Source organism: Charadrius vociferus, unplaced genomic scaffold (assembly GCF_000708025.1).
Source record: "Charadrius vociferus isolate BGI_N301 unplaced genomic scaffold, ASM70802v2 scaffold43, whole genome shotgun sequence".
In the NCBI taxonomy this organism is placed as follows: Eukaryota; Metazoa; Chordata; class Aves; order Charadriiformes; family Charadriidae; genus Charadrius; species Charadrius vociferus.
This window is the reverse complement of record NW_009648043.1, coordinates 7,641,356-7,668,610: the sequence shown is the minus strand read 5'-3', so window position 1 is coordinate 7,668,610 and position 27,255 is coordinate 7,641,356. Positions and strand designations below refer to the sequence as shown.

General features: G+C 36.4%; 1 protein-coding gene across 1 annotated transcript in view; it reads right to left on the bottom strand.

Moving 5' to 3' along the window:
- Positions 1–27,255, bottom strand: part of CTTNBP2 (cortactin binding protein 2) — a 77,529-nt gene that overhangs the window by 27,092 nt on the left and 23,182 nt on the right. The window contains 6 exon segments of the mRNA XM_009883679.1: positions 2,698–2,952; positions 4,060–4,210; positions 8,098–8,197; positions 13,680–13,883; positions 19,618–21,161; positions 21,163–21,254. Of these exon segments, the coding sequence (XP_009881981.1) occupies positions 2,698–2,952; positions 4,060–4,210; positions 8,098–8,197; positions 13,680–13,883; positions 19,618–21,161; positions 21,163–21,254 (2,346 nt within the window).

Below are 27,255 nucleotides of genomic sequence, written 5' to 3'. Positions count from 1 at the left end.
TTTTCGCTTTGCAATTCACAAGTAGGAGTTTCCACCACGCCTGACATCTGAGTGGTACACAGCAAAAGAAAAACAATAATTTTAAAATCACTTTGCAAGCCTCTTCTTTGGCAGGTAAACCTGAATTTCTGCAAGCATATTAATAATGCAGTGAAATAAAAATGCATTTCTGTTAAAGTCAGAGCACAAACATTTTGTGGATACCAACAACATGATGCCCTCTTAAAATTCAAATGCTTAAAAAAATGTCAAATGCTCAACAAAAGCAAAAATTCATTATGGTTCATTAGAAATAAGCTACTAGCAGATAAATTTGTATTGGTACAATCATACTGTAACATGAAAAAATATCAATTATATAGATCCTCCAAAACTAGCACGGGAAAAAAAAACCACCACACCTCACAAAACTCCATTCAAATGTTAATTGATTAGGACCAGAAGACTTAAGTCCTGATTCCTAATAACCATCCATACAGCAACAATAAGGGTGGCCTTCATGAAAGCATTGTCATCCTCAGACATGCCTTTCAAGGACAGATTTCCATATTAAAAAAGACACCATCAGAAATGATACTATGAATACAGAAATGTACAGTATTGATAACCTCTGGAGTTAATCAAAGCAGAGAAATCAAACACTGAAAACAGAAAGAAGCAGCTATTAAGTATTTTGATTCAGAACAGTGGCTTGTTGCAGGTTTGGCTGCTGTTACCTATTTTGTAGCTGTTCTAACAGAAAATCTTTTCTCAGTATATCTGATACTCTGACACTTTCATAAACATAGCAGTCATTCAAGCTATATTTCCCTGTGAGATGAAATTTTGCCAGACTGTGGTTCTAGCACTTGTAAGAACTTTTAAAAGAATCAATTAGTCCACTAACTTTGCCAGAAGAAAATTAGCCAGAAAAAAAAAGCATATTTTCTTGTCAGGTTAGTCAGTTAACTGTGTCTCTCAAATGGGTGACACGAATGGCAAAGACAGCAGAAGGCAGAGGACCGAACTGTGAGGCTGAAAGAGGGAAGTAAAGAGGGAAGAAAGAAGTGGGAGAGAACAAAGAAATAAGGCTTATTTCTTTAGTAAAATGAGAAGTTTTGTTGGCTCTGGTGCCTGTGAAATAGCAGCTAAGATCACCTGTAAAGAATGGCACCTACCAATCGCAAAAGAAAAGGGTGCAAGTGCCAGCACTGTTTATATGGAACTATCGTGTAGCGTCATGAATGACATGCAGTGCAGATAAAGAATTAGAGTAGGAAGTCAAAGTGTTAACAGTACTTGAAGATGGCTATTAAACTTTCTTTAGCTTCTTAATATCCCAAACACCTCTCGAGTCAATAAATGCATTTAATCAAATACAATTATATGAAGTCTCAGCAATATCAAAACCAGGAATCTGACTACCAGCTATATATTGCTTTCATCACCTAAGAGAATACCCTCAATGGAGTTGACTTGGAACGTGCTCAGAAACTCAAAACCATGAGTTATTAATGAAAGGTGTATGTGAAGACTTCCAGTGTCAGCACCTTCAGAGAGAACACATAGCCAAAGCCTCCTTTAGACAGTAAATAAAACCTAGCTTCAAAGTTCCTGAGGATTATATTATTGCAGAAAGAAGCAACATATTGCATACTATTTAGTATTTACAGACTATACAAATACCTTAAACTCCATCTAAACTGAGTGAAAACTGAAATAAGAGCCTGTATCTGCCTAAAAGACACTGATAATGGAACATTGGCTCTGTTTGTAATACAAAATACTCAGTAAGCACTGGTTGGTCCCTAAAAAAACATAACTTAATAAACTGAATCTTAAATCTGTGCCTATTTTGAATTTATCATAGTATATTTATCAGGAAAAAAAAGCAAAGATAATGATAAGATATTGAATTGGGAATGTAATTACAAGCTTATTTTCAAAGTCTTGGACTGTATTTTCCTAAAACTCACTCTCTTCTGTGTTTAGTATCCTCTATTTTCTTCCTCGGTCAAAGTTTTACAGTAAGATCTGACTGACAGCTGTCATAAAAACAATAAATTCCATTAAACAGTCAGTGTTAGAAGTGTAAAGCTTCTGATGTCAAATCCTTCAAGTAATATTTAATTTCCAAAAATCTTCCTGTTTGTCATCAGTAAGACCTGTAAGGTCATTCTCCATGTCATCAGTTATCCCAACCCCCAAAAAACTTATTCATTGCCTGCTAAAAGGGATGCCCAAAATAAAAAATTAAACCATTTATTACTGTACAAATCTGATTCTCAAATTTCTTGTCCTCCCCTGCCTCTCCCAGGAAAAATTGTTCAGTTAAATCATCCTTAACTGTAACTGGAAACTATGTCCATCTAATATCTATATTAAGTACATGACACTCAATGAATTGGGATTTAGAGTGAGATTCACCTCACCTTAACTTTCAAAATCTGAATCTCAACTGATCGTGTTTTCTCTTTTTATTGTTGTCCCAAAAGAAACAGGCATTTAAATATGACAATTCACCCCATTTGACACCTAGATTCTGGGGTAAATTATCCACTGGAATTATTTTTCTGTCTCTGTTAAATCAAGCGTGACATTAAACTAGATAACAAACTTAGATTTAACATCTAAGTTTTAGTTCTTCAATGATAAAAAAGAAGTATTTATCTTGCTTAAATTTTATCAAGTTACTGTAACTTGTTCACATAGACTGACCTTAAAGCCTTTTGATGCTGCTATGTGGGCAGCAGTCCAGCCCTCTTTGTCAGCATGGTTGATGAGATCGGCAGAAATAACAGGCTTTACTCTACTGCTATAGTTGTCTTCTCTCTTCTCCAAATCAAAGTAGTCTAAATTAGGGTCTGCATCAGTCAAAGAGTTCCCATTGTTTGTCTCTCCATAGTACATAAGGAGCTTGAGACTGTCAACATTACCAGAATCCACTGCTGCGTGAATTGGTGACCAGCCATCCTGAAAAAACAAAAGCAAAGAGCACATTTCCACTAAACACATAGTAAAATGCTTGCAGAACTTATATCAGCAATGAATCTGAATGGATGGCTCTGTCTGGAAATTAAAAAGATAAGCGAAAGTGACATAATAATCCTTTCGGAAAACAGAGTTGCTTCTATGTTTTTGGGGTGGAAGAAAGAGAGGGAAAAAAATGCAGCGGAAAGAAAATTTTACAGCTTTCCCCAAGGACAGTTCAACAGACAGAAACTTCAAAACTTTTAGAAGAGACTAAGTGAGATAGGACTCACATGCTGTTAATAACTTGTTTCCTTATCATGTATCAAACTAATGCCATTCTAACGATGAATAATTTGTTTCATGTTGCATAAATGAATTTGTAAGTCAGATATTTTCATGTTTTAACATCATAAATTTCTCTCATTTCCAGTCTTATTTTCCAAATCCAAAATAAATGAATCAAAAAAAAATAATATCTGTGTAATAGAGTCACAGAATGTTTATGAAGCTAATACTCTTTGTGCTATATTCTGAACAGCCTACAAGCCACATTTATTGTCCTGTTTAAATCAAAGTCTTAAGACAAACCAGGAAAGCGCCTGAAAAGGACAATACCTAGATGTTAATTTTGAGACAGTCGTCTTTCCTTTCTTCTGCATATATATTTCCCTCCCCCCCATATTCTCCCATTTGTGATACATGAGACTTTACAATACTGGCTGGCAAATTTGGGGGCAGGGGTTCCCTCCAGGACAGCAATAAAGCAAAATTCCTATGTCCACTTCTCCACCATAAAAATAAGTCAAAACAGAGGCATTCGGTTTTGCAAATCCAGTGCTGAAGAAAAGTCTGCAGCAAATAGTAGGTGGAATCTGAAATATGTAAAATAATATGGAAGCCACATAATTTAGGGGATTTTAGAGACAATACACAGCTAAAAAAAAACCTGCAGAAAGAACAAAATATGAACTTCAAATTACATGGTTTATTCCAGCTTTAAAGAAAATTTTAAACAAATATTTTAATGTAAATATTTCCTAGCTGTTAGCTGATGTTATATTCAGTACTATACAAGGTATTTTAACTTTACAAACTGTTTTAACTTACGCTGGTTTTTACGGTTCGGTCTGCTCCACCTTCCAACAATAGCTTAATACAATCATTATTTCCATTTTTACAGGCCAGGTACAAAGGTGTCTGTCCTCTTTCAGCAGCATGGTTAATATCAGCCTGATACATAATTAATAATTCTGCACACCTACAGCAAACAATAAGGTAGTAAAATTATCTTGTATTCGACATCCAAAAACTCTTCATAACATAACTTTTAATTTTTTTTTTATAAACTACTAATTTTAGAGATAAGATCTACCTGTGATTTTATCTATCACATATACACAAATACAAGGTATAATTTTATGCATACACATAGATATAAAGACAGAAAATTAGGTTACTTTAAGCGCGTAAATCTTAAACTACTGTAGATGCATTTAAAAACTGTGAATATAAAACATTTAATTTCAGAAAGCTAATAAAAACTTGATGACAGCTGCTTAAGAAAAACCTTCAGCTGAGCAAAAAAGTAACATTTCTTTCCTGACAATTGATATATAAAATAGTTTTTAAAAGGAAAAAAAAAAAAGGAAGAAAGGACTAGGACTAGCTTTAGATTCCAGCAAAAGGGACACTTGCCTTGGGAAGTAAACTGGTTGGGACAGCAAAACAGCTATGGCACCACCTACCATTCAGATCCCTGAATGGAGGCTGCTCTGGAAGGATGGCTTGGGATGCGTTGGTAGCAGCTACTGGATTAAGGAGCACAGGAGATGAGGTGGAGGGCTGAAGAGTGATTCTCTAAGGACCAGCATTTGGATCTAAGATCCTGTACCTCCTCACAACCATACGGCAGTAGGTCCATTTTCCCTCCCAATTCTTGAGCCAGGATTGGCTCCCTTCCCCTTCCCAAACCCAGCTTTTCAGTAACTCTCATATCTTAGAAAAATCTTAATTCCAGTCTATTCCCTCTGTGGTTCAAACAAGGGCTTGAAACAAAATTTACTCCCCATCTCTCTGGCTCAATATTTATTAGTCCATAAAAATAGAAGGATATCAACAATAAAGCCTCAAAACAACTAATGCAATGCCATATAACTACTGGTTAGGAGACCATACTGTAGGAACAGGATGATAATTTTTTTAAAGCAATGTAAGATATAGATAAGAATATAACCATATAAGAAATTACAGATGAAAAAAGCAAGTATTAAAAAACCCCCTCCTTTTAGTAAGTTCTTATTTAGCCAGAAAACCAATCAAGTTCAAGATAAAATGATCAATTTTAGAAAAGAGTAAACCAGATAACATTAACGTGAATTACGTAGCTGCACTTGCTGAAAATGCTGAAATGAAGAGAAAAAATACAGATAAAAGTAACGCGCTGCTTTATGAAATGTTGAACACGTATCTTAACCGTACAGTCACAAAAGTCATCTTGAGATGGGCTGATAACGAGACATCTCCATAAAACAACTGCAGATTGAGTTATAAGTCTGCTATGTTAAAAATGTCTGTGTTGTTATTTTGCATTGGATTCAATGACTCTGGAAACGCTACCTTATCTTTCCACCTCAAGGTCAGGTAAGGTCAGCCTGGCCTGGACCGTGTGGGAAATGACTTTGGAAGTTTCTCCAAAAAGCATTTTCTGAATCAGTGATATCACTGAACAGCCCTAAAAAACTACAGTTTCTTTCTGACTCTGTAACTGGATCTGGAACAACAGTATTGTGCTAGTTCAGGAATAAGGTTAACTGATGTGTCACAGGGGACTGGCTAGCAAATCTGTCACAGACAAGTACTGTGTAATTGATACTAGTTTGGTGCTGTCATTCCCCAGATTCTTTGTGCTGTAGTACAAGTAACACAGACTACGAGACACCACTCTTTCAAGGGGACAGACTGCACTATTGCCCCAAATTCTGCCTATTAAGGAATTTTTCTGAGCTAAAACTTTGAAGTGATCAACAAATCAAACAGCCTGAAGCACTCATAGCCTCTCTGATATTTTTGGCTGGCCCTGTTACTATTATATGCTCACTTTTACAATTCGGTTCATGTTTAGTATCTAAAAAAATTGAAAGCAAGAAAAGTGTTTAGGGATATCATACTACATAAATAACCCTAAGGGAAAAAGAATATAAAGTCTGCAATATCATAACAGAGCAGATGACGTATAGCAAAGTGTTGTGAGGATAAGTCACAGAAATAAATAGCTTCCTATTTCAAAAAGGCTAAGATATTTATTCTAGTGAGAGAATATGAACAGTGTGTTTTTGGTTTGTCTTGTCAAGTCACATGTAATTTTTACAGATTTTATGTAAAACACTGAAACATTTAACTAGATATGTATTTCTGTGCTCAAAACACCTAGTGACATTCTGCTACCTCTGGATTAAGACTTCCAGTAAAAGATGTCACCTAGGCAAGTGGACCACCATGGAGAGAGGTATCCAGTACCTGAGGGAATTAGCCATGAGGAAGCCCTGCTTTCCTGGAGATGGCTGAACACCTGCCTGCCAATGGGAAGTAGTGAATGAATTCCTTGTTTTGCTTTGCTTGCACGCATGGCTTTTGATTTACTTATTAAACTTTCTTTATCTCAAAAAAAAAAAAAAAGAAAAGAGGAGGGTAGAGAATGTACTGGTTTTGACTGTGGTAGAGTTAATTTTCTTCGTAGTAGCTAGTACGGGGCTATGTTTTGGATTTGTGCTGGAAACAGTGTTGATAGTACAGGGAAGTTTTAGTTACTGCTGAGCAGTACTTACACAGAGTCAAGGCCTTTTCTGCTCCCCATACCAATCCACCAGCGAGTAGGCTGGGGGGGGGGGCACAAAAAGTTTGGATTATCAACACTGTTTCCAGCACAAATCCAAAACATAGCCACATGCCAGCTACTATGAAGAAAAATAATGATAACACAGCCAAAACCAGCACAGCTTCCCATTAGTTGGTAACCTTGAAGTCCTCTAAGAAGTGGCAAGAATCTCTGATGATCCTTATAAACTCATGGAAGACTGTGAGGAGGACAGGGATCTCACTCTTCCTCATTGTTGGGTCAGGGCCTATCACAGTATAAAAACATTCAAGGACTGACCCTTATATGTTACTGTACTGGAGTAAAATCCTTAAAACCAAAAGATAAGCAAAACCAAAGACACATAAAACAAAGGTAAAGTCTGTAATAAATATTCCTAGCCATGCTGTTTAAGACTTTTTGCATTTGTAAAATAGTTTTATCTGGATAAAGATGTTCTGGAAGAGGTTATCTGATGGTTGCTTCCAACTTTCAGTTCTATTTCTTATGACTCCGTGATAAAGAATAAAGCTGCAGAATGGAAACACGACATCAGCCTTCAGCTCCTCTGATGAAGGGAGGAAAAGGGAGGAAAAAACCAAAGATCTGGATGAATTGCTGTGTACTGGTTCTCAGTATAAAAAGACGACAGAATTTTTCAATCATACTGTCATAAAATACCAATCTTTATAAAATTAGGAGCTTAAAAAAGTGAAAAGAAATTTTTGTAGCTACATTTTGAAGAATGTTCTTAGAAATATTCCTTGACTCACATAATTTTCTGTTTTTCAAAGTTACTGATACAAAACACTTAAACTTTAAAAAAAACTGTTTTGTTGTTTAAAGTATTTGATCCTATATCACCCAGGAGAATACTCAGATAAATGTTCTTTTATCTCTGAATATGATATTCATAGTTCTCTATGCTTCAAAAAATCAGTGCAAAAATGATTTCTTTCCTCCTTCCTCTGATAATCCTGTATTATGGCTGATAACTCAAAGAAAATCAGGAAATTCAAAGGTATGATGCCCATGTAGATCAGTATCATATTGTGGTTACTAAGAATACACGTTCAGCAACCTTAAGAGTTGCAATTGGAAACAAAACAAATGGAAAATATTAAAAACAGAATGGCAAATGAATATGAGTTTCAGTAGATGCTTTCAATAAACAATAGTTAAACACATTTATACTTAAGAATGCAACAGTAATGAAATGGTATATAATATAATGCAAAGAGAATATAAAATTGAGTAAAAACTGATGGGCAAGATCTTAAGACTTCACTTACTTGACATGTCCCTGAGCAACTGCTGAACACAAGGGTGTAAAGCCATTTTTATCAGCAGCATCAACTTGTGCTCCTGCAGTCAGCAGCAATCTCACACAATCTACAAATTGAGCATAAACATAGACTAATGCAACAAGAATAAGTGGTTAAAACTACCAGAGGTTAAAACTCACTCAAGGGGCAACAGCAGCCAGTGTTTTTGACTATACATCACACACCTTCGTGAAGTAGAAGCTCAGGAAGTACTTTGCAGGAGAGAGGTGAGAATTAACTCCCCAGGGGTACCACCACTCTTTTGCAAAAAGGGTTAGGGTTGGGTTCTACCGGGATCCAAACACATGCCCATTGCTGGCAAGTCCCACAGTGTTATCCAATTTACCTCCAAAGTGGGGAATTCAAATTATCCAGCAGCCCCTTAAAGGCAGCACAGTCCCACTGGCAGTCAAGTGACACATCCCGTATACGTTAGCCACAGGGGACATGCTCACAAGCTACACGTAACCCAAACAACAGGCTGGCCAGTCTTGTTTCAGGACACTTTGAAATGGGATTGCAATGACAAATAAGATAAACTGACAAACTCAAACCTCCCCAAACCATTCCTATTCATATATTTCCAAAATGACATGGTAAAAATAGTACCAGCCTCATTCCAGCATCCTACAGCTAAATTAAGGTAATTAATTACATAGCAATTAGGCTGGTTCTCATCCACAAATTGGAATATCATTTGATGCAATTAAGTTTGAAGAAAACACTTAATCTGCTCTATATTCTTGATTGGTTCTAGACCAAAATAAAACGAGTCTTTTGTACTTGAAACTACTACTTTGAAAATAAGCTCAGCTAGAACACCAGTGATAAACTCCTGACCTGATTTCTGAGCAAGCTTAATGCACTCTGTTCCAGCACTGGGTAAGATCCTGGAGCCAAGCTTTGCTAGTGACTCTTAGCTCTTGATGTCACAAACATATATTTAGAACTACTTATAAATCTGACTGATCTAAACCATACCTGAACATATTTACTGCTGTTACAACTGTTTCAACTATTAATACAGATGTTGTGGAGTTGATTGAATAAGTAATTAACATTAAGAAATAAGATTTTAAAACATATTCTTTAATTAAGTAATCTGATCCGAAATGACTGGATTTTTGTTTGGTTTGTTTTCTTTTTTTTTTTAAAGTTCGTTGTCAGGATAAGCTACCGGGACTTCATCTGTAATAATTTCTTTAAGTCATAAAGAAGGTCTCAGTTAACTAACTTACCTAGTGTTGCTCTTGTAAGATAATACCAATTAAAATAAAATTATATTTTCAATCACTTCATAACAGAAATAGTACTCTGCTAACAAAGACGTAATTTCTTTTCCACTTTCCATTGTCAATCCCTGTTTTATATTAAACAATTAACTTGAAAATACAGATTCTTGCCTGATATCCTAAAATACTTCTGAAGTTTAGGAAGGAAGTTGAAAAAAATTTCTTCTAGTAGTTTCAAGTATTTGGCTAGAATACTGTTTGGTTTCTTCATAAAGCATATGTTTGCCATGCAAAAGCCATGAAGAACGCACAGAACAGGACCACCTTTCTAGAAAGGTATGGTTAACTCACAGTTATTGATTGGCAGAGCATTCCGGTGGTAGCTTATTTATATGAAAATACTGTTTCTGATGCAGATCGCTGAAAAGATCTGTTTAGTCTCAGGAATAGGTGCATGCACAAGGAAATGCAGCTACTTTAATAAGGCATACCATGAGAGCTAGTAAGCTCTACAATGACTTGTTCTGGTGGCCTATCAAATAAAAGAGCAATGGTCTCCAAGAAGCCTGGATCCTCTGGATGGACTTTTCACTGGGATTTGGAGAATGACAATTTGGGCCAGTCCAGGCTCAGTAATGCCGGTTCATTGCTGTCTGCCACTGAAGTAATCAGCAGTAGAGGTGACTGGGAGGAAGGGCAGGCACAAGACAAACATTGATGTTATCACTCATTTAAAGGTTTTGGTCAAAGCAAAAGCAAAACATGGAAGCGTATTAGCACAAACACCTGGAGACTTTACTGCTCTCCACCACAGCTGGGTAGTTAGATCTTCCAGAGTGCTGGCAAACACCATGCAGATACATCCAGTGGCTCGGCAGAGCTGACTCCATGTAGCTGTATGTCTCTGCACCTCACTCCTTTCTACTTCCCACATCATTCCAGTTTTTCCTATCAATCAGGGTGCCACAGCCTCCAAGTACTCAGGATAGAACAGAATCGATTATACCATAAATGCATATGATTATCAAGTAGCTGCTTCCAAAGGATATTATTATTATTATTATTCTCTTCACAAGTCTCGGTTTCCAGAACTCTTATTATTCCATTTTCTTTTTCTCAACCACCTCATGTGTGGCAGAGAATGGTCAGGATTGGCAACACAATACAGATATGCAGATGTATCAGCTAAGTGAACTACTGTACATGTTATCAAGTGCATGATAGACTGAAGCGGCTCCTGTTTTGTTAATGGATCAAAGCAAGATGGCCTGACAAAACAATCTGTTCAGCTATGCCAATGTGGTTAAACAATGGTTAACAGTGGTTAAATCATAAAATCAACAGTTTCCTCATGTCCATTCAAACACAAAGAAAGTATTTAGCATATATTTTTAGGGTGAAGTTCTCCCTCTCAGACCTGCAGAATCAGGGACAGTGTGAGCAGGAAACAAAGCAGCTCCTATGAGCTTCATGTGCTCTCAAAAGGCAACTGTTTATGAACAGGAAAGCTACACCTTTTGCAGATAAGACAGATTAGGAAAGAATATTGGAGTGCTCCCTTTTCTTGCGTAACTCAATTTTCTCTACAGACTGGGCTGAGAGCACGTAACAGCTGCTGCCACCATGCTGGTTGCAGTGTGCTCTACCTTTCTCTAGTTATCTACACATCTCACTGTTATTTCTTCACTGAAAATCTGTGAAGATCATTCACTTTCCACTCTTCCCAGACTCTCTACAACACAGTGGTTAGTTCTGAAGGGAGCTACTCACTATGCTGGCTCTTAACAAGTCTAGAGCTACTCTGTTCTCCTGGCCAACCGTTTCCCAGGAGAAATGGGAAAATCTGGTTAGTTGACTTAGAAGAAACAAGGGGTCCTGGAAATGTCTAAATCTACCAAGTCACTAATTCCTGGTTGAAAGTATTCTCAGTAAATTAAATCGTGGTGTGATCACTCACTGGGGTAAGCTTATGTGTTAAGTCTTACAGTTGGACTCAATCATCTTAAGGTTCTCTTCCAACTTAAATGATTCTATGACTCTAAAAAAACAGCCAAAAGACAGTAACTTACCATTGACAATCCTACTCAATGCAATGAAAAAATTTGTACAATAAATACTTTATCCTCCTTAAAATTACATCAGTGTCATTTCTTTCCACCTGGTTAGTTAAAAAAGCTATTTAAAAAGGCTGTTTAAAATAAGAGATTTATTCCTATACTTCCTTTCTTAGGCCTATATATTTTTACATAAATTTGTTTTTAAAAGTTTCTACTTTGAAGAGCTGCATCTATCCATGCACTTGCGAACAAACTGCAAGTAACAGACAAAGGATTACATATTACAGTTAAGCACAAAAACCTTTCTCCAAAAATATAAATCTACTACACTCAATTTTCATATAATTTATTAAGGAGACATCAATACTGCTGCTGTGTGATTCACTCATCCAGAATTCATACTATCCATTTAGTCACTAAGATGGGATGATTTGTACAACAAAGTGTTTTTCACATTCTGTCAATTATAAATGGAAGTGCAACAGTAAAACATTTGTAATATTTTTTTTTATCTTAAAAACTAAAAGATACTAAACAATTACAGGATGCATATGCACATGTTTGTTTTTATTACTGTGTTTTCATACTTCTGCCAAGTGCCTCTCTTATTTGAAATTTTGACAATAAAACAAGAAACCAAATTGCCTTTGCTGTCAGTAAGAGCTGCTCAGTAATTGTAACTGAAAATCAGGGCATTCGCTTTGAAACATTTTAGGAATACAAAATGAGTAAGGAAGAACTAGGTCAATTACGATCTTCCACAAACACCAGCGATGATAAATGGACATAAGCCTAGAAGAATCCACAGAACATCCATTCAGTGAGAGGGGGAAAATAAATACACACAATAGAATAAACTCAGACTCTTAATAGTGAAGATAAAAAGTTGAAAAAAAGAAAAAGAAAAAAAAAGAAAAAAGAGAAAAAAGATAAGTACCAAAGGAAGGAAATAAAAGAGAGGACTTTTCTAATGTTTTAAGGGTCTTGGCAACAGCAAAGAATCTGTCAGATGAAAAGGCCCAGATGTTCCTATGAAGTAAACCATAGCACCTAGCACGCAAAGACAAAATATACCATTCCGAACAAAGAGAAAATTCCTCCTATCCTGATGCTTGATAGCAAAATTAACCCTAAATATGTCAGAAAAAAATGTACACTATCTCCCTAGCTGTGGATTTTGGATCCTAACTTCACTTTGATTTTAAAATACTTGAGAATAATGGAATAGTCTCACTAAATACTATTTTGACCACTGGATGGGGTTTTCTAACCATGTCACTAACAAATATAATGTTAAATAAAATCACAAAGTACTCTTGAAAGCAGTGGCTTTAAAGGCACTATGTCCCACCTTTTACTGTGAAACAAAATCTTGACTTTACTACAAATAAATGGAATTTTTGTCATTGGTATTGGTGGATTTCATCTTGAGTGCCCAAAGAGCATAATGATATTGTTTGCAATATAAGAATCTAGGACATTTTTTAGAGCAGAAAAAAACTACAGTAACGTATACCGGAATTTTAAAGAAAGCTGCTGTTCATGAACAGTCTGAAAATTATCGCTTAGAATTTGTATTCATGAAATTCCTATCTGTTACTAACATATTTGCCTCCTTTTATAAACACATTCATTAAATATGAAGACCAACTGTTGAAATGTTCAGAGATGCTACCTCCTCGAGACTGAAGGTTGAGGTTGTGGGGAAAAGAAAAAGAAAAATGTTAACTATCTCAATAGAGCCTAGAGAACAAACTGAGGATATTTCATCGAGCTGAAAAATATAGACAGTTCATTTTATTTCCCAAGTAACACACTACTCTGAAACCACCTTCCAACATTTTCACCGCTGCTACAGAAGATCAAAACACTGGTGATGACCTATTCTTTCCTGCTTACTTCCTGTAGAGGAAAGTTCTTTCTTTCAAGTTGCCTTTGCTACAAAAGATTTTTAGTTTGTCACAGATCACGGGGTGATGATATCTGGTGGCTTTTTATAGGAAGGGAGTGGAGAATTAGACTGGATGTTCCTGCAGAATGTTACCATAAGCAAGAATGCTTTCTGTATTCCAAAATTCTGCCTCCGGAAGTATTGCTTATATATGTTATACTATGACTTTTATCATATAATCTATATATCTCAGTTCCAATTTCACAATTAAAAAAACCCATGCATTTGACCTAATTTAATATATAAAAGTTATGAAATAAGCTGCTGCTATTTCACTTGAATGCTGTAACAAAACTTAGAATCACTTACCTGTATGTCCGTTTGTAGCAGCAGAATACAAGGCAGAATAGCCATCTTCACAAGAGTAATTAATGTCCAGTCCTTCTTCATTAAGCAGCATTGATAATAAAGTGACATTTCCCTGGGCAGCAGCTTGGTGAAGAAGGGTGGGCCTGCCACCCAGGGGGACAGGACCACCACTTGTTAACAAAGGGGTTAGGGAGGAAGACCAGCCTGTGAGTTAAAGCAACAGAAGTTAGACGGAAGACACATAAATAAAGCTCTGCACTTTCTGTGTTCTGTTAAAAATTAAAAAGGATCTTCAAAATGACAGGATTTGTTAGTTTAGCACAAGTTTTGTGATGATGCTTTCTCTTCACATCAGAAGGTAGTCTGAAGAATAAAAACTGCGTACATGGGTGACAGTCATTAATGCAAATGAACAGGACTTCTTTACAAAAGGTTAACATGAAACTTATGAACTGTAGTAGCAGCTGGACGTCTCAAAAAAAATATATTATTAAAATTCAGAAAGTACTGAAAGTTTTATACAAGTTTTAATTTAATTGCTGATATGATGGGGAAGTTTTTTAAAGTATCTAAAGAAAGGCTTCCAAAACAAAATACTTATTTTCATATGAAATGTCATCCTCCTTTACAGTCTAAGTACAAACTTTAGTATTTATATCTCACCTGCAGTTATACAGATAAATCGCATGAGAGCCCTTAATAACTTTAGGTGCCTTTCAATAAGTTTGCAAAAAAATGTAGAAATGATTTACACAAATAATACAGAAATAAATATATTTATTATGGAACTGTACCCTAATGTAATGTTCTTTTACTCAGCAATACTTAAATCATATATTACAAAATGCTCCTGTGTAAACGAATAACAGGTATACAAAATTTATGAGTGAAAACTTTCAGGTCACCTCATTAAAAAATAATATTTGATTCAAAGCTTTGAAAGCTTAGGAGTTATCTTGGTTAAATCTTCTGTTCTTTACTTATCAGCTTTAGTAGGGAGTTTGTTAAGAATATGAAGTTTGCTGCATAAAGCATAGAAAATTTTGTGCATTCTTCCTTGATCAAGGACTGCAAGAGAAAACAGGAGAAAGATTTTTTTTTTCTTATTTACACTGTTACCTTCAGAAAATCTGCATTATATTTATCACTTTGTATTCTGTAGCCACACATAAGCTACTGTATGAAGCTGAAATTTGACAATACAAAGTGAGTTTACACAGCTTTTACTGTGGTTCTGCAACACCCAAGACTGAAGAGGAGCTGCGGGGCATTACCTCCAGCTCCAATCAAGCTGATGAAGTGCTATCCAACCTCCAACACCTAGAACCAGAAAAAGCATGTGGCAGTAGCTCTCCCATGCTGGGATGATCTGCTCTGCATTTTGGAAAACGAAAATTCAATATGGAAGTTCCCAATAGAATTCTACACAAGCAATAGATTTGGGAACCTCGCAAGGTCTGAGCAAATTTTAATTAAGGTCCAGACTTACACAAGGATTCATCATCTGGGCAGCCCCCATGAAGAACACACAGTTTAATCCCAGTTCAATCCCAGTTCAAAACAACAACAAAAAAAATGCTTGGAGTATTTTCATATTTGTTTCTAAAGTAAGTTATATCTGTCATTTCAAATTAAGTTTACTAGTTTAGTATGTAAAAGAAATGTATTTGCAGTATTTTCATAACGTTAGCTTATTATTCAACTTATTTATTTGATATTGACTATAAGAAGTCATCACTACAGCTATGAAGTATCTTATAAATCCAACTTTAAACTGACAATAAACTTCAAAGTTAACTCCATCCATCTTCATATAACTTCAATTTTGAAGCTACCTTCTGACTACTAATATTCCTACTAATATTTTTTTCTCAAAAAAAAAATTAATCAGAGGATTTTGAGGGTTTTCTGAAGTTTGCAAAAAAAATAAGCAACATACAAAGAAAACTGCATCCTTTAAGTGGTAAAAAAAATAATTATTTATTTCCACTTCCAATATTTGAGAACAGTTAACTCCTACAAAATCCCCAAAGGTCTGAAGAATAACTTTTGTTCTTCCTTTCCATTATAAAAGTGTTTTTATTTTTCCAACTTTTTATTATTCTTTGAAACTAACAGTGCTTAAGCTGTTGCTGTATACATCAATGTTTTTAAGATCGTACTTGTATAGTTTTTACTGTCTTGCCATGGTACATAACTGATCGTGGACATTGCTTGGGTGGCACTCCAGATGCTAATGGTCTTTTGTTTAAGTTATGTTGGAATTATTTGGGGAAATTGGGGAAGCCTGACGCTAAGCTTTAAGCATGAAGTTCACTTTGCCAAGCAGTTTTGTAATATGAATAGTATTTCTGGGTTCCCTTCCTTATTGAAAATAGTGCAAGTTTTTTGTTATTTTTTTTAAAGCATCATTAACAGAAATGCCGAATAAAAGGAAATTCTTTTTGTGCCATATGTGGTATGTAAACTTTATTTCAACTCCTTGAAATTAAAAATATGTTGTTCCAATTCAGTGATGAAATTCATTATGCTAGGGTATCATTAGGTGAAAACCTTCTACTGAAAAAGATACAGAAACCAGGTAATAACATAAACATAACTTTAGCTTCTATTATCAATGTAAAGCAATATAATAAAGCTAAATTCATCCAACAAAACACACCAATGTTAGAAAATACCAATAAATTAGGTACACCATTACAGATGCAAAAAGTTAGGAAATATGAAGCATCTGTGAAAGCTTGTAGGACATGCAGTGATGAAGGGCAGAGGGATAGACAAAAACAGCTTCTGGCATCAGCTTCAGAATGTGAGATGGTTAATTTCAGAGCCCAGATCAGCCTCTCACCCCCCCACTTTTATCTTCGAAGCCAATTGTATAGAGAGAATAAATCAATCATTACAGAAATGAGCAAAATAAAAACCATACTTCATTGAAGAGTGACATAAAAAGCGCATAACCAAGAAGAAAGTGAAAGCAGAAATCCCAGGGGTATGGAAATCCAACTGCCTACTTTCGTTTCCATTTTGAAGTCTTACAGCCATTGAAATGTAGAAGTCCAAACAGAGCAGGAGCATTCTGGCACCAGTTCAAAGGCTGCTGAAGTTAATGAAAACACTGTCGCAGATTTTGAATCAGACCATAAATGTTCATTGTAATTTCTCTACGTGCAGTCTGTTCAACATTAATGACAAAAGACAGTGTCTTTTCCTACCAGGGATGAAATGAGCAACATGCGGTACAATGCCCCATCTCTAAAAGAAGGTATCGTCACATTAATTTAGCAGACGCGTAACTGAAACAATCATTGCTCTTAACAGTTGCTCTTTTCAGAACCAAGACACTCCCCTACAGAAAAGCAGGCTGTTGCTATGTTCTTAAAGCAATCTAAGCTAACTAGGAAACGGTTTTAAAATTCATAAAGAGAATACTTTAGTGATTAGGCTATTATCAATTCTTCTGACTCCAGAGTAAGAAGAAAGAAACATGAATTTATTGACAAACAAAAAATAGAAAAATGGAGAATCCTTTCAATGGCTTTAATACATTAAATTTGCAATGTCGTTTAAAAATATTAACAAATTCTGATTGAAGCTCAATACTTGCTATACAATAAAATATGAATAAGATTTGACCATGCTCTGCTTTAACTGAAAGTAAAATTGAAATTCTAAACATTTTCTAAAAGAAGTAAATAAAACAGATTAAAATCAACCAGAACATTAATAAAACAAACTGAATCTGTGCCTAGATGGCATGCAAACACAGATATGGGAAGCAGGTTTCAGTAGTATTTGTAGTTTGTTAGATGTTTTTGACCTCAACAAAAGTCATACTTAAAAAAGAAAACGAAAAAAGTAAGTGAATAAGTGACGAATTCAGGCATTACTGGCCACATTATCTTACTGAAAACAGGGCTATTAAGTTTGGTTTATCTTTTATTTTCTAAGACAAAGTCTATTTCCATATATATTTATAAAATCTATTTCTTTTTTGTTCTCAGTACAAAATTTGGAAGGAAAGGTCTTTCCATACTTGCATAACATCTGTTGCTCAAAGTTTTTTTTAGTTCTGCAGTTTTCCAGAACACTTGGCCAAAATAGATTAAGTTCTTTTTAAAAAAAATAAATAAAATGAGATTGGAGAGTAAGTGCAATAAAATATAAGCATTAGTTTGGGCAAAAGACAAAGGAGCTTCTGAGTATTTACCTGACTATTTCAGATGGTTATTTAAGTTCTTTGAGCCTGTTTGTAGTCAGTACAGGAGGGGTATTAAAATAACATCTCAGTATTAGTAAAACAAAACAGCAGACCACTAACTAGAGTTTAAGCAACCTTTCTTTGCAGAGTTCAGATTATGGGGTATGTTTCCCATTTGTAATTGCAGAAATTCACAAAAAGCCATGCCACTTACAAAGTACTAACAGTGATAAATGTTCAGAGCAAGGATTATAAGGGGATTAAATGAACCTAAATGCTTCCATCCTTTCAAAAGGCAAGTGAACAGAGTGTAAATGAAGAAAGGCACTCTGAACACATAAACAAGCATAATTAAAAAAAAAACAACCACAACCAAACCAAAACACAACGACGAAACAAAAACAGTTTTTGTCAAAAATTCTATATTTGAGAATAGCCTCTGAGAACTATCACAAATTTCTTAAGAAACCCAAATTGACTATTTGGTGGAGGAGTCCTGTTTAAAAGTCAGATTGTTCTGCTGAGAAAAACAGTCATACTTCAAAGCACAAACTAAAGCAATAACACTACATGGAGTTATGAAGCCAAGTGGTGGTAATTTCATTTTTAAGACAGAAGATTTATTTTTTTAAAGAATAATCAAAAACTGCCTTAAATGATCACCAAATATCATCTAGTTAATATAAGACTAATTGAAATATACAGCCCAATTCATGTTAATAGGATTTGTGGAAGACAGTCTCTTGCCTACAAAAACTATTCACTTTGAAGATGATTTTGCCAATAATTTGTTGTATGTTAATAAAATCTTGGATTTATTGTTTTTAAACGAAGTTTTAATTCCATTATAGAGCCTATAGCACCTGAATGCAAATGAGGTTTGGAGAATATCTGGAATACTGGGAGAGTAATGACCTATCTGACATGGCAATCAGACTCAGCTAGGAATAAGAATTTAAGATGAAAATTCAGGACATCCATATGAAAACCAGCAAACTATGAGGCAGCCATCAAATCCCACAGTTGTTAATGCCAGTATCTGTTGAAGGAAACTTGCAAGATGCCATATGCAAGCATTAACAAAGCCTACAGCTAAAACCAGAAGAACTATAGAAAAATGGAAATAAAAATGAAACACATTCTATTGGTATGACATGATATATAATTGCACTGTTATCCAGGCAATTAAATACCCTAATGTGCAACCATCTAATGCTATAGGAGACTACAGTAACCTCAGCTATACCCTATTTTCTAAAAGACTCACAAAGCACTGAAATACATATTCCATGGAAGATCACCAGCAGAGGTAATTTTCAAAATTTTATTTCAGACTAAGAAAGCATTTTGAAGTCCAAAATAATAGCATTCACCAAAAAAAAACCCCAAAACTGAACACCCCCCCAAAAAACCCCAAACAAACAAAAAAAGGAGCAAAGGAGTTTCTGTAATATACCATAATCTGTAGCCCATTTAAACATTTGTCCTCTTTGCCTTTAAAAAAAGCCTTCAATTTGGAGACCTCTTTGAGGAAGCAAACTAATTTATAACATTACTAAATCAGCAAAAGAATTCCCATACCCCTGGAATGTGGAAAAAACATAAATGAAAATTTCAGCTTTTAGAAAGTAAAAAAGAGAAAGGTGTAAAAAGACAAATAAAGCAAACAAGAGATGTATAGGAAAACCAAAACATTATTTTAGAGGGAGACAGTTTGTAGCATATCAATCCCTTTACCTGATGCTGTTACCAGGAGGCTGTCTGAATCACATGGTCTACAGGATGAAGCACTAACAGGGTTTATGGAGGAGCTACAGGCAATGGTGGTGGGAATGACAAAGGAATTTTCTGAACATGCAGGTTGGTTCAGTCCAGGGAAGTGGGAAGGCCAGGCACCCACCTGAGATGAGGCTATGGCTGGTATGGCACAGCCTGCAGGTGCCACAGATAAATCTATAGCAGGTTTTGGTGGCAGCTGAGGTGAGGACTTAGAAATAATTTCCTCATTTATTACCCTGATTCCTTGTGGTGAACTTGAAAGAGGTGAGGTCACTGTTTTGCTGTCAGTTTTTGCACTTGTATTTGGGGATCGACCACTATCCATTAAAACTTTAAGTTGTGGGTGTGGTGGAGAAGGAGTTTGCGAAAGCCCTGGTTTTTTAGGAGGAATAGGTGGAGGATTTCCTCTGTCAATTCTTGATACACTGGGAGTCTTTAAACTCATTCTACCGACTGGGGGGTAAGTGCCAACTTCCATTGAATGTGACGACCCTGGCCGCGACGGAGCACCGCTCTGAGGGCTTGTAAATCTCGAAAGGACTTGGGTAACGGTATTCCGAGCTACCTGTTTGGCAACTAGGTTGTCACGACTAGTAGGGGATACGTCCCTTGAGGGAGGGCTTTGGGTTGTGTTTCCATTTTGGTCTTGATCATTCGCATTCGCTTGAAATCTAAATCTAGCGGCCTGGACTCGTGGATTTAGGCCTGGATGCCCAGTAGTGTTGGCAGATGGTGAATGCGAACTGTGCATAGACGAAGTGAGCGAGGAGTTCTGAGCTGCGGCAGTCGGCGCTGCAGGGGTGCAAAGGGAAGTACTATTTGAAAAAGGGGAAGTGCTACTTGGCAAATCAGGTGATGAGCCTGTACTTGGTCCATTTTCCTCAATTCTGTTTTGATTCTGTGTAAGAACAGGAGTTGCGGGAGGGACAAGTTCACTGGACGAAGATTGCCTGTCAACGACAGGCTTCACAAATGCTGCACCGGTGCACACATTCATTTTTGTATTGCCAGACACTAGTGGGTTCACTGTAGAAGGCTTTACAGATACAGTCAAAGGCAACTTCTTAACATTTTCTATGCTACTGTCCATCACTACAGTATCTGTTTGGCAGGCAACAGTTCTTGAACTTGGCTGTTCTGTTTCAACAGAAACAGAAACAAGACACCTATCTTTAGTTTTATCTTTATTTTTAAGAGAAAGATTAGCTTTACTTTCATTCTCCTTTTTTAATTGCTCAATCATTTTGATCATTTTATCTCTCTCTTCTCTGAGGTCACTGGTGTGCGCTTCCTCTCTATGAAGTTTGGCACGCAGCTGCTCTCTCTCTGTGTCAAACTCAGACAGCTGCTTTTCCATTTGAGCTTCCATTTGTGTACTCCTTTGTTTCTCAGCTGCAAGAGACTCCTCCAATTCAGTAGCTTTTTTCTTTTCCTCTTCAAATTTTGACATCACTTCTTCCAGTTTCTGGGCTTCCTCTACAATGCGGCCAGACAACTGCTTCATGCTTATTCTTTCCACGTTCTTCTTCAAGACGAGCGGATAGCTTTTTGTGCTCCAGCTCAAGGTTCTGTAACTGAGATTTTTCCATTTCCAACTGTAAGAAAGCATAAAGAAAGATTCTCATTAACAAGATGGAGACTTTCAAAATAAACTAGTATTAAGCTGACATTGATATTTTAACCTTTGAGAGAATGCCTAAAATGAACCTGTCTGCCCCATGAAAGCGATCTGTGATAGCTAACACAAGTGCCCATAATATTATACAAGCAAAAGAAGGAGACAGGCATTTCTGAAGAGCAATTCAGAAACTAAGGAAGGCCATCTACTTTCTTCCGTTGACAACACAGAGACTCCCCAAAGTGATTAAATGCTTGTGATTCCTGAGTGAGGCCTACCTGTCCTCCAGAAATTGGACATAAGACATCACAGAAAGTTCTCTTCTCAGTAAAGGAACCAGACACAAGCAAGAGATGAGGTTTGCAAAAGAACTTTGAGCCCAGAAATTAATCACAGTCACAGAATCATAGAATCATCTAGGTTGGAAGGGACCTTTAAGATCATCAAGTCCAATCATTAACCTAGCACTGCCAAAACCACCACTTAAACCATGTCCCTCAGCACCACATCTACCCGTCTTTCAAATACCTCCAGAGACGGTGATTTCACCACTTCCCTGGGCAGCCTGTTCCAATGCTTAACAACTCTTTCAGTAAAGAAATTTTTGCAAAGATCCAATCTAAACCTCCCCTGGTGCAACTTGAGGTCGTTTCCTCTTGTCTTATTGCTTATTACTTAGGAGAAGAGGCTGACCCCCACCTTGCTACAACCTCCTGTCAGGTAGTTGTAGAGAGCAATAAGGTCTCCCCTCAGCCTCCTTTTCTCCAGGCTAAACAAACCCAATTTCCTTAGCTGCTCCTCATAAGACTTGTTCTCTAGACCCTTCACCAGCTTCATTGCTCTTCTCTGGACACACTCCAGCACCTCAATGTCTTTCCTGTAGTGAAAGGCCTAAAACTGAACACAGTGTTCCAGGTGGGGCCTCACCAGTGCTGAGTACAGGGGGACAATCCCTTCCCTAGTCCTGCTGGCCACACTATTTCTGATACAGGCCAGGATGTTATTGGCCTTCTTGGCCACCTGGGCACACTGCTGGCTCATATTCAGCCAGCTGTCGACCAACACCCCCAGGTCTTATTCTGCTGGGCAGCTTTCCAGTGACTCTTCCCCAAGCCTGTAGTGCTACATGGGGTCATTGTGACCCAAGTGCAGGACACGGCACTTGGCCTTGTTGAATCTCCTGCCATTGGCCTCGGCCCATCGATCCAGCCTGTCCAAGGTTTAGGTTTTATGTCTTTCTCAAACTAAGGGAGATTAAGGTTGAAATACACTGTCCATAATGCCCATATAATGTCTTATTTATAAACGTTAAAACAAGACACAAGACATTCATTTTTGAGACCAACTTTTTGGCACAGGCATAAACATTTTCCTCTACTTACCAATAGCAGAATGTCTGACTGACATCGGTGAAGTCTAAATTTATGTTATAAGCTAGAACCAAAAAACTACCTTCTACCTGCAGATAATGAATAAGAATAATTTTTCCCCTCATTCATATAGTCATTGCCTCTAATGCATCTTGCCTGCTGATTATGCTTTTATTCAAACACCCTGTTCTAGAAAAGAACTGGGAAAATGGTAATGCACCATTGTATAAAATACCTACAAGTAACAGTGCAACCCAAATCCCTTCTTATTTTCCCAATCAAACTTACACAAGTCAAACAACAACAAAAGAAAAATTTATTTATTTCTTCCTGCTCCTCCCTTCACATACTGATGCAGTAGCTTCCTAGATGGCTTATCTGAATGACTGATAAAAAAACCAAAGAAACAAAACCCCAATAAACTGCTCAGCATTCCTTCTCCTGTAGCCTTTTTATTGGTTTAGCCTTGTCAGTTCTGCTTCATATTTACATACAGATTGATACAGAAATAACAATTCAGAACTGTACCACAAAAATGCATTTTCTAAGTCAGCATTTTTTCTGGAAAAATACTTTCAGGTACCCATAAAAAAAATAATCAAGTCCTCACAAACATGAACGGTTAATTTTGACTGCAACAGGAAACTGTTTCATGCTTCTATAATACAAGAACATTTCACAATGCTCAAAAAATAATCTAAGAAAAACTGTGGCAACTAGCAGTACGTTTAAAATCTTACTCGGAATAAACTTTTCACTTCAATAGATGAAGAAAGACTCACAGATGCAGATTATAGTGTCGTGGTAAAATGATACTAATTTCAAAGTTTAAGACAATACAGCATCATGAATATATTTACTGTAATGTGGGAAACAAGATGGTCTAGGGGATTGGTAATAGCTATGGAGTATCTCCTCTCTCAGTCTATGCTTAAAATATTGTCTTGGTTGCTAGATGAAAACAAACAGGCAAAAAACACACAGGCAAAAAAAAACCCCAGGCATTTCAATGTAACAGCTTTTCAGAACCCTGTTGCTACAGCACACTATTCCCTGTCCTCTCCAATAGGAGATGAAATTTCTCAGCTCTGGAATCTTTTCCACATCGCTGTAGATGTGTCCACAACTCATTTTTAACTAAACTGCATTTAAACAGAAGCTAATATAAATACCATTTTTAAATAACAGTTTTGTTTCTCTCCAGTTATACCATAGGGTAGAGTTGAAACTCATGCCATCAAGAAATGAGTACAAGAGGGACAGAGTCTGCAATTGTAATAGAAATAAATCCCACCTCCTATTGTCCTGAGGATAATTTTTTCCCCACATGGAAAGTAGTGGACACTTGTCAAACACAAGAAAATGCTTAAAAAGGGAGGGAAGTGAAATGACACAGAGAGAACAAACAATAAATCCTGCATGAATTTACACTTAGATGAACGTGTGTCTCAGTCTCCCAACATTTCTAATCGCGTTACCTGACTGTAAATTTCTCTTCCATTTTCTTCAGAAGAATGGGAAAAACGTAAAAAGCTCATGGCAATATTGATGTGATGTATATTATAGTAATAATAAAATTTCTTTCTGAAATCATACAATTATTATAAGAAACAGTGAACTAAGAGGAAGAAATCACTGCGGGAAATTATACCTACATTATGAATGTCATCTTGGCTTCAAATACCTCAACGCTTGTTTAGCAGTGGAAAGGCTCCACTGGGGTTTTAGAGCTTCATCCCAGGTTAAGCAATACACTCTGTACAATGCATTTCACAAAACCAAGTCCACCCTTTCTTAAAAACAGTGTTAAATATATAAAAACTATGTTATGGCATTATCAGTCATTGCTAAACAAACAATATCAGCAACAACATCTCTTCAATTATGTTAATGATAGTATGGCTGCGAATTAAATTAACAAGCTATTATGATGACACTTTATTTAGCAATGGTTCCATTCACAGTTGTCCACATGCAGAAAAATCATTATTTTTTATCAAGCATTTCATTGTTTTTTTTTCAAAGAATCCAACAGCGTTTGGATGCTTCACAAGCATTTCAAAGCAAATAGAGAATCCAACAGTAACAGTGGAGCATCCAACAGTTTCTTTTTTGTTAAAACAGACACAAAAATCATGAGAAATATGTAGAATTTTTAAAGCTTGGAAATGCAGTAAGATTGTAGTGGAAATGTTTTCATAAAGATTTTCTATACTTTATTATTCCTCCATTTTGCTTTCAGAAAAGGGACTGGTTCTATAAATTAACTGTTGTGAAATTGTATTACTTTCAAATAATTACAAGCAGGTTTTAACATATAACTGGGATGAAATCAGCTTACCATACTATTTTAGTATCTTATTTGTAAGCATTGCATATAAATAAAGAATCCCTAATATATATTTAAGTTCTCTATTTGATTTCAAATTGACAAGAGCAACATTAGTTTCTCATTTTACGTTGTCTCCTATGTCTATCTTTCCCCCCCTCCCTTGTTTTGGCTACATCATCTTGAACAGGAAAAACCTCTGCATATTTACACTGCATTTTTTCCTTTAGGTGACAGATTTGGAACTAGCTGTAATTATTTATGAATTTATGAACTAACTACAACCTGATTTTTGTGAAGTGTACTATATGCATACACCAATCATACAGTAAAGTAAACATCTGGAAATGTCACCAAGAAGGATTTGAAAAGGGGTAAAAAAGGATACTGAGAAGAATGATAGTGTCCCACAAAGAACTAACCAGCAAAGGCCTTTCAAAGGTGAGAGACAGAATGCATGCCTTGTCAGAAAATGTTGAGGGAGCTTGGCTGCTTACTCTAGTGAAAAAAAGTCTGAGGGATGATCGAATAGCAACATACCACTTCTTTTGAAGGGTCCTTACAATGATGACAGAGTCAAATTCTTCTCGGTAGGGGCAGGTGGGGCTCCATAACAAAAGGGTAACATGAAAATTGCCCTTTAAGAGGCTCAGTCTTGGAAAAAAGTTCTCCACAAGAATAGTAGTGCAGAAACGCTGAGGTTTTGCCATTCCTGGGAGTTTTCAGGACTCAGCTAGACACATGCACAGATGACCAGATGTACTGCTCGTGATAATCTGCTTTAAGCACAAGTTTAGACTAAATCACATCAATGGGCCTCTTCCAACCAATGTGTCTGTCTGTCTTTGAGCGTACATCTCAATATTATCTTCTCTGCAAACACTTGACAAATCAAGAACTGTCATTTTGATTATCTGGTTTTGAGTTCCCAGGAAACCTCAAAATTAATTTCGATAGCAGCTCCAGGAAAAGTGTTCAAAGACATGGAAAAGGATGGAGACTTAACAAAAAGCAGATGACACCTGGGGATTAGCTGCTTGGTATATGGTAAGCCTATGACTGGCAGTCATTTGTGCACCTCTTTCATTTTTCTACATTCTGGCACATTGTTATGACTTGCTTTTTAAGATCAAATAAAAAATTTATTCAAAGAATACTTTTAAGGTCACTATATTCACAGATAACACGTCCCCAAGAATAAGAGTTCAGTCTGAGCCTGTTTAAAGTCCAATAATATCCAGAGAAAATAAACACAGCTCTACACAGGCTTCATTATTTAGTGTAAAAGTGAGACAGTGAGGCAATTCCAAACATGAAGACAGAGGCATCACCCATTTAGAGGAGGAGGAACCACTGTTGGAGGGAGGAGGTGCAGCTGGCTCTGTATTTAAGTCACGTTTGTCTAGGTGTGAGTTGTGGGGTTTTTTTCCTTGGGTCACCCTACTTAGTTGAACATTTCTAGAAATCCCTCCAAACACGTTCATTACCCTCTTTCACAGAGGGATTTGAGAGATGGAGAACAGATGAAAAAATGTGGAACTAAGGGAAGGTAAAACACTGAAGGAACAGTTTGTGAATGAATGGAGATAGTTGAGAGATATGTCATTTCTAATTGGCTTTAATAGAGGAAGATGTAAGTTCTGTAGAGTCATGCACACCGCTGCTCAACACCATGCAGTTTGTTTTCAAATCCTACGTTATTTAAATCTCCTATTTGTTACAAGGAGTAAAAATGGTAGAATCATAATGACACACTTTCACAGAATCACAGAATCACAGAATGGTTAGGGTTGGAAGGGACCTCTGGAGATCATCTAGTCCAACCCCCAAAGCCACACACTTTTCTTTACATGTCAATAACCTGTCTTTGGGACATATTCTTGATATGAAAGCCCATCTTACATACCTGTATCTGTCCATATACTAAAAGCTAGAGATAGATGAAGAATTTAGGCACAAGAAGAGACTTGTGGCCATGCACTGAAACAAGAAACTAATCCAATTGTCCAGGCAGACAGATTGGTCTCTCCCAATATCATTCTTCAGTCAGACATTCTTTTCTATGCTGAGACAATCCCTTCCGCAAAATCTCAACTTACTTACAAAGTATATGAAAAGGAAAATTAATATTGAAGAATCCTCAAAAAGAAGTGCTAGTCAAGTACAAGTAACAGTTCACTACATAGGCCATTACACTGTTTTAAGACTTACATATCATACATAGAGTCTAGTATTATTCATGTTTTTGAATGCGGTGTCTGTTTTTCTGAAGTCTTAAC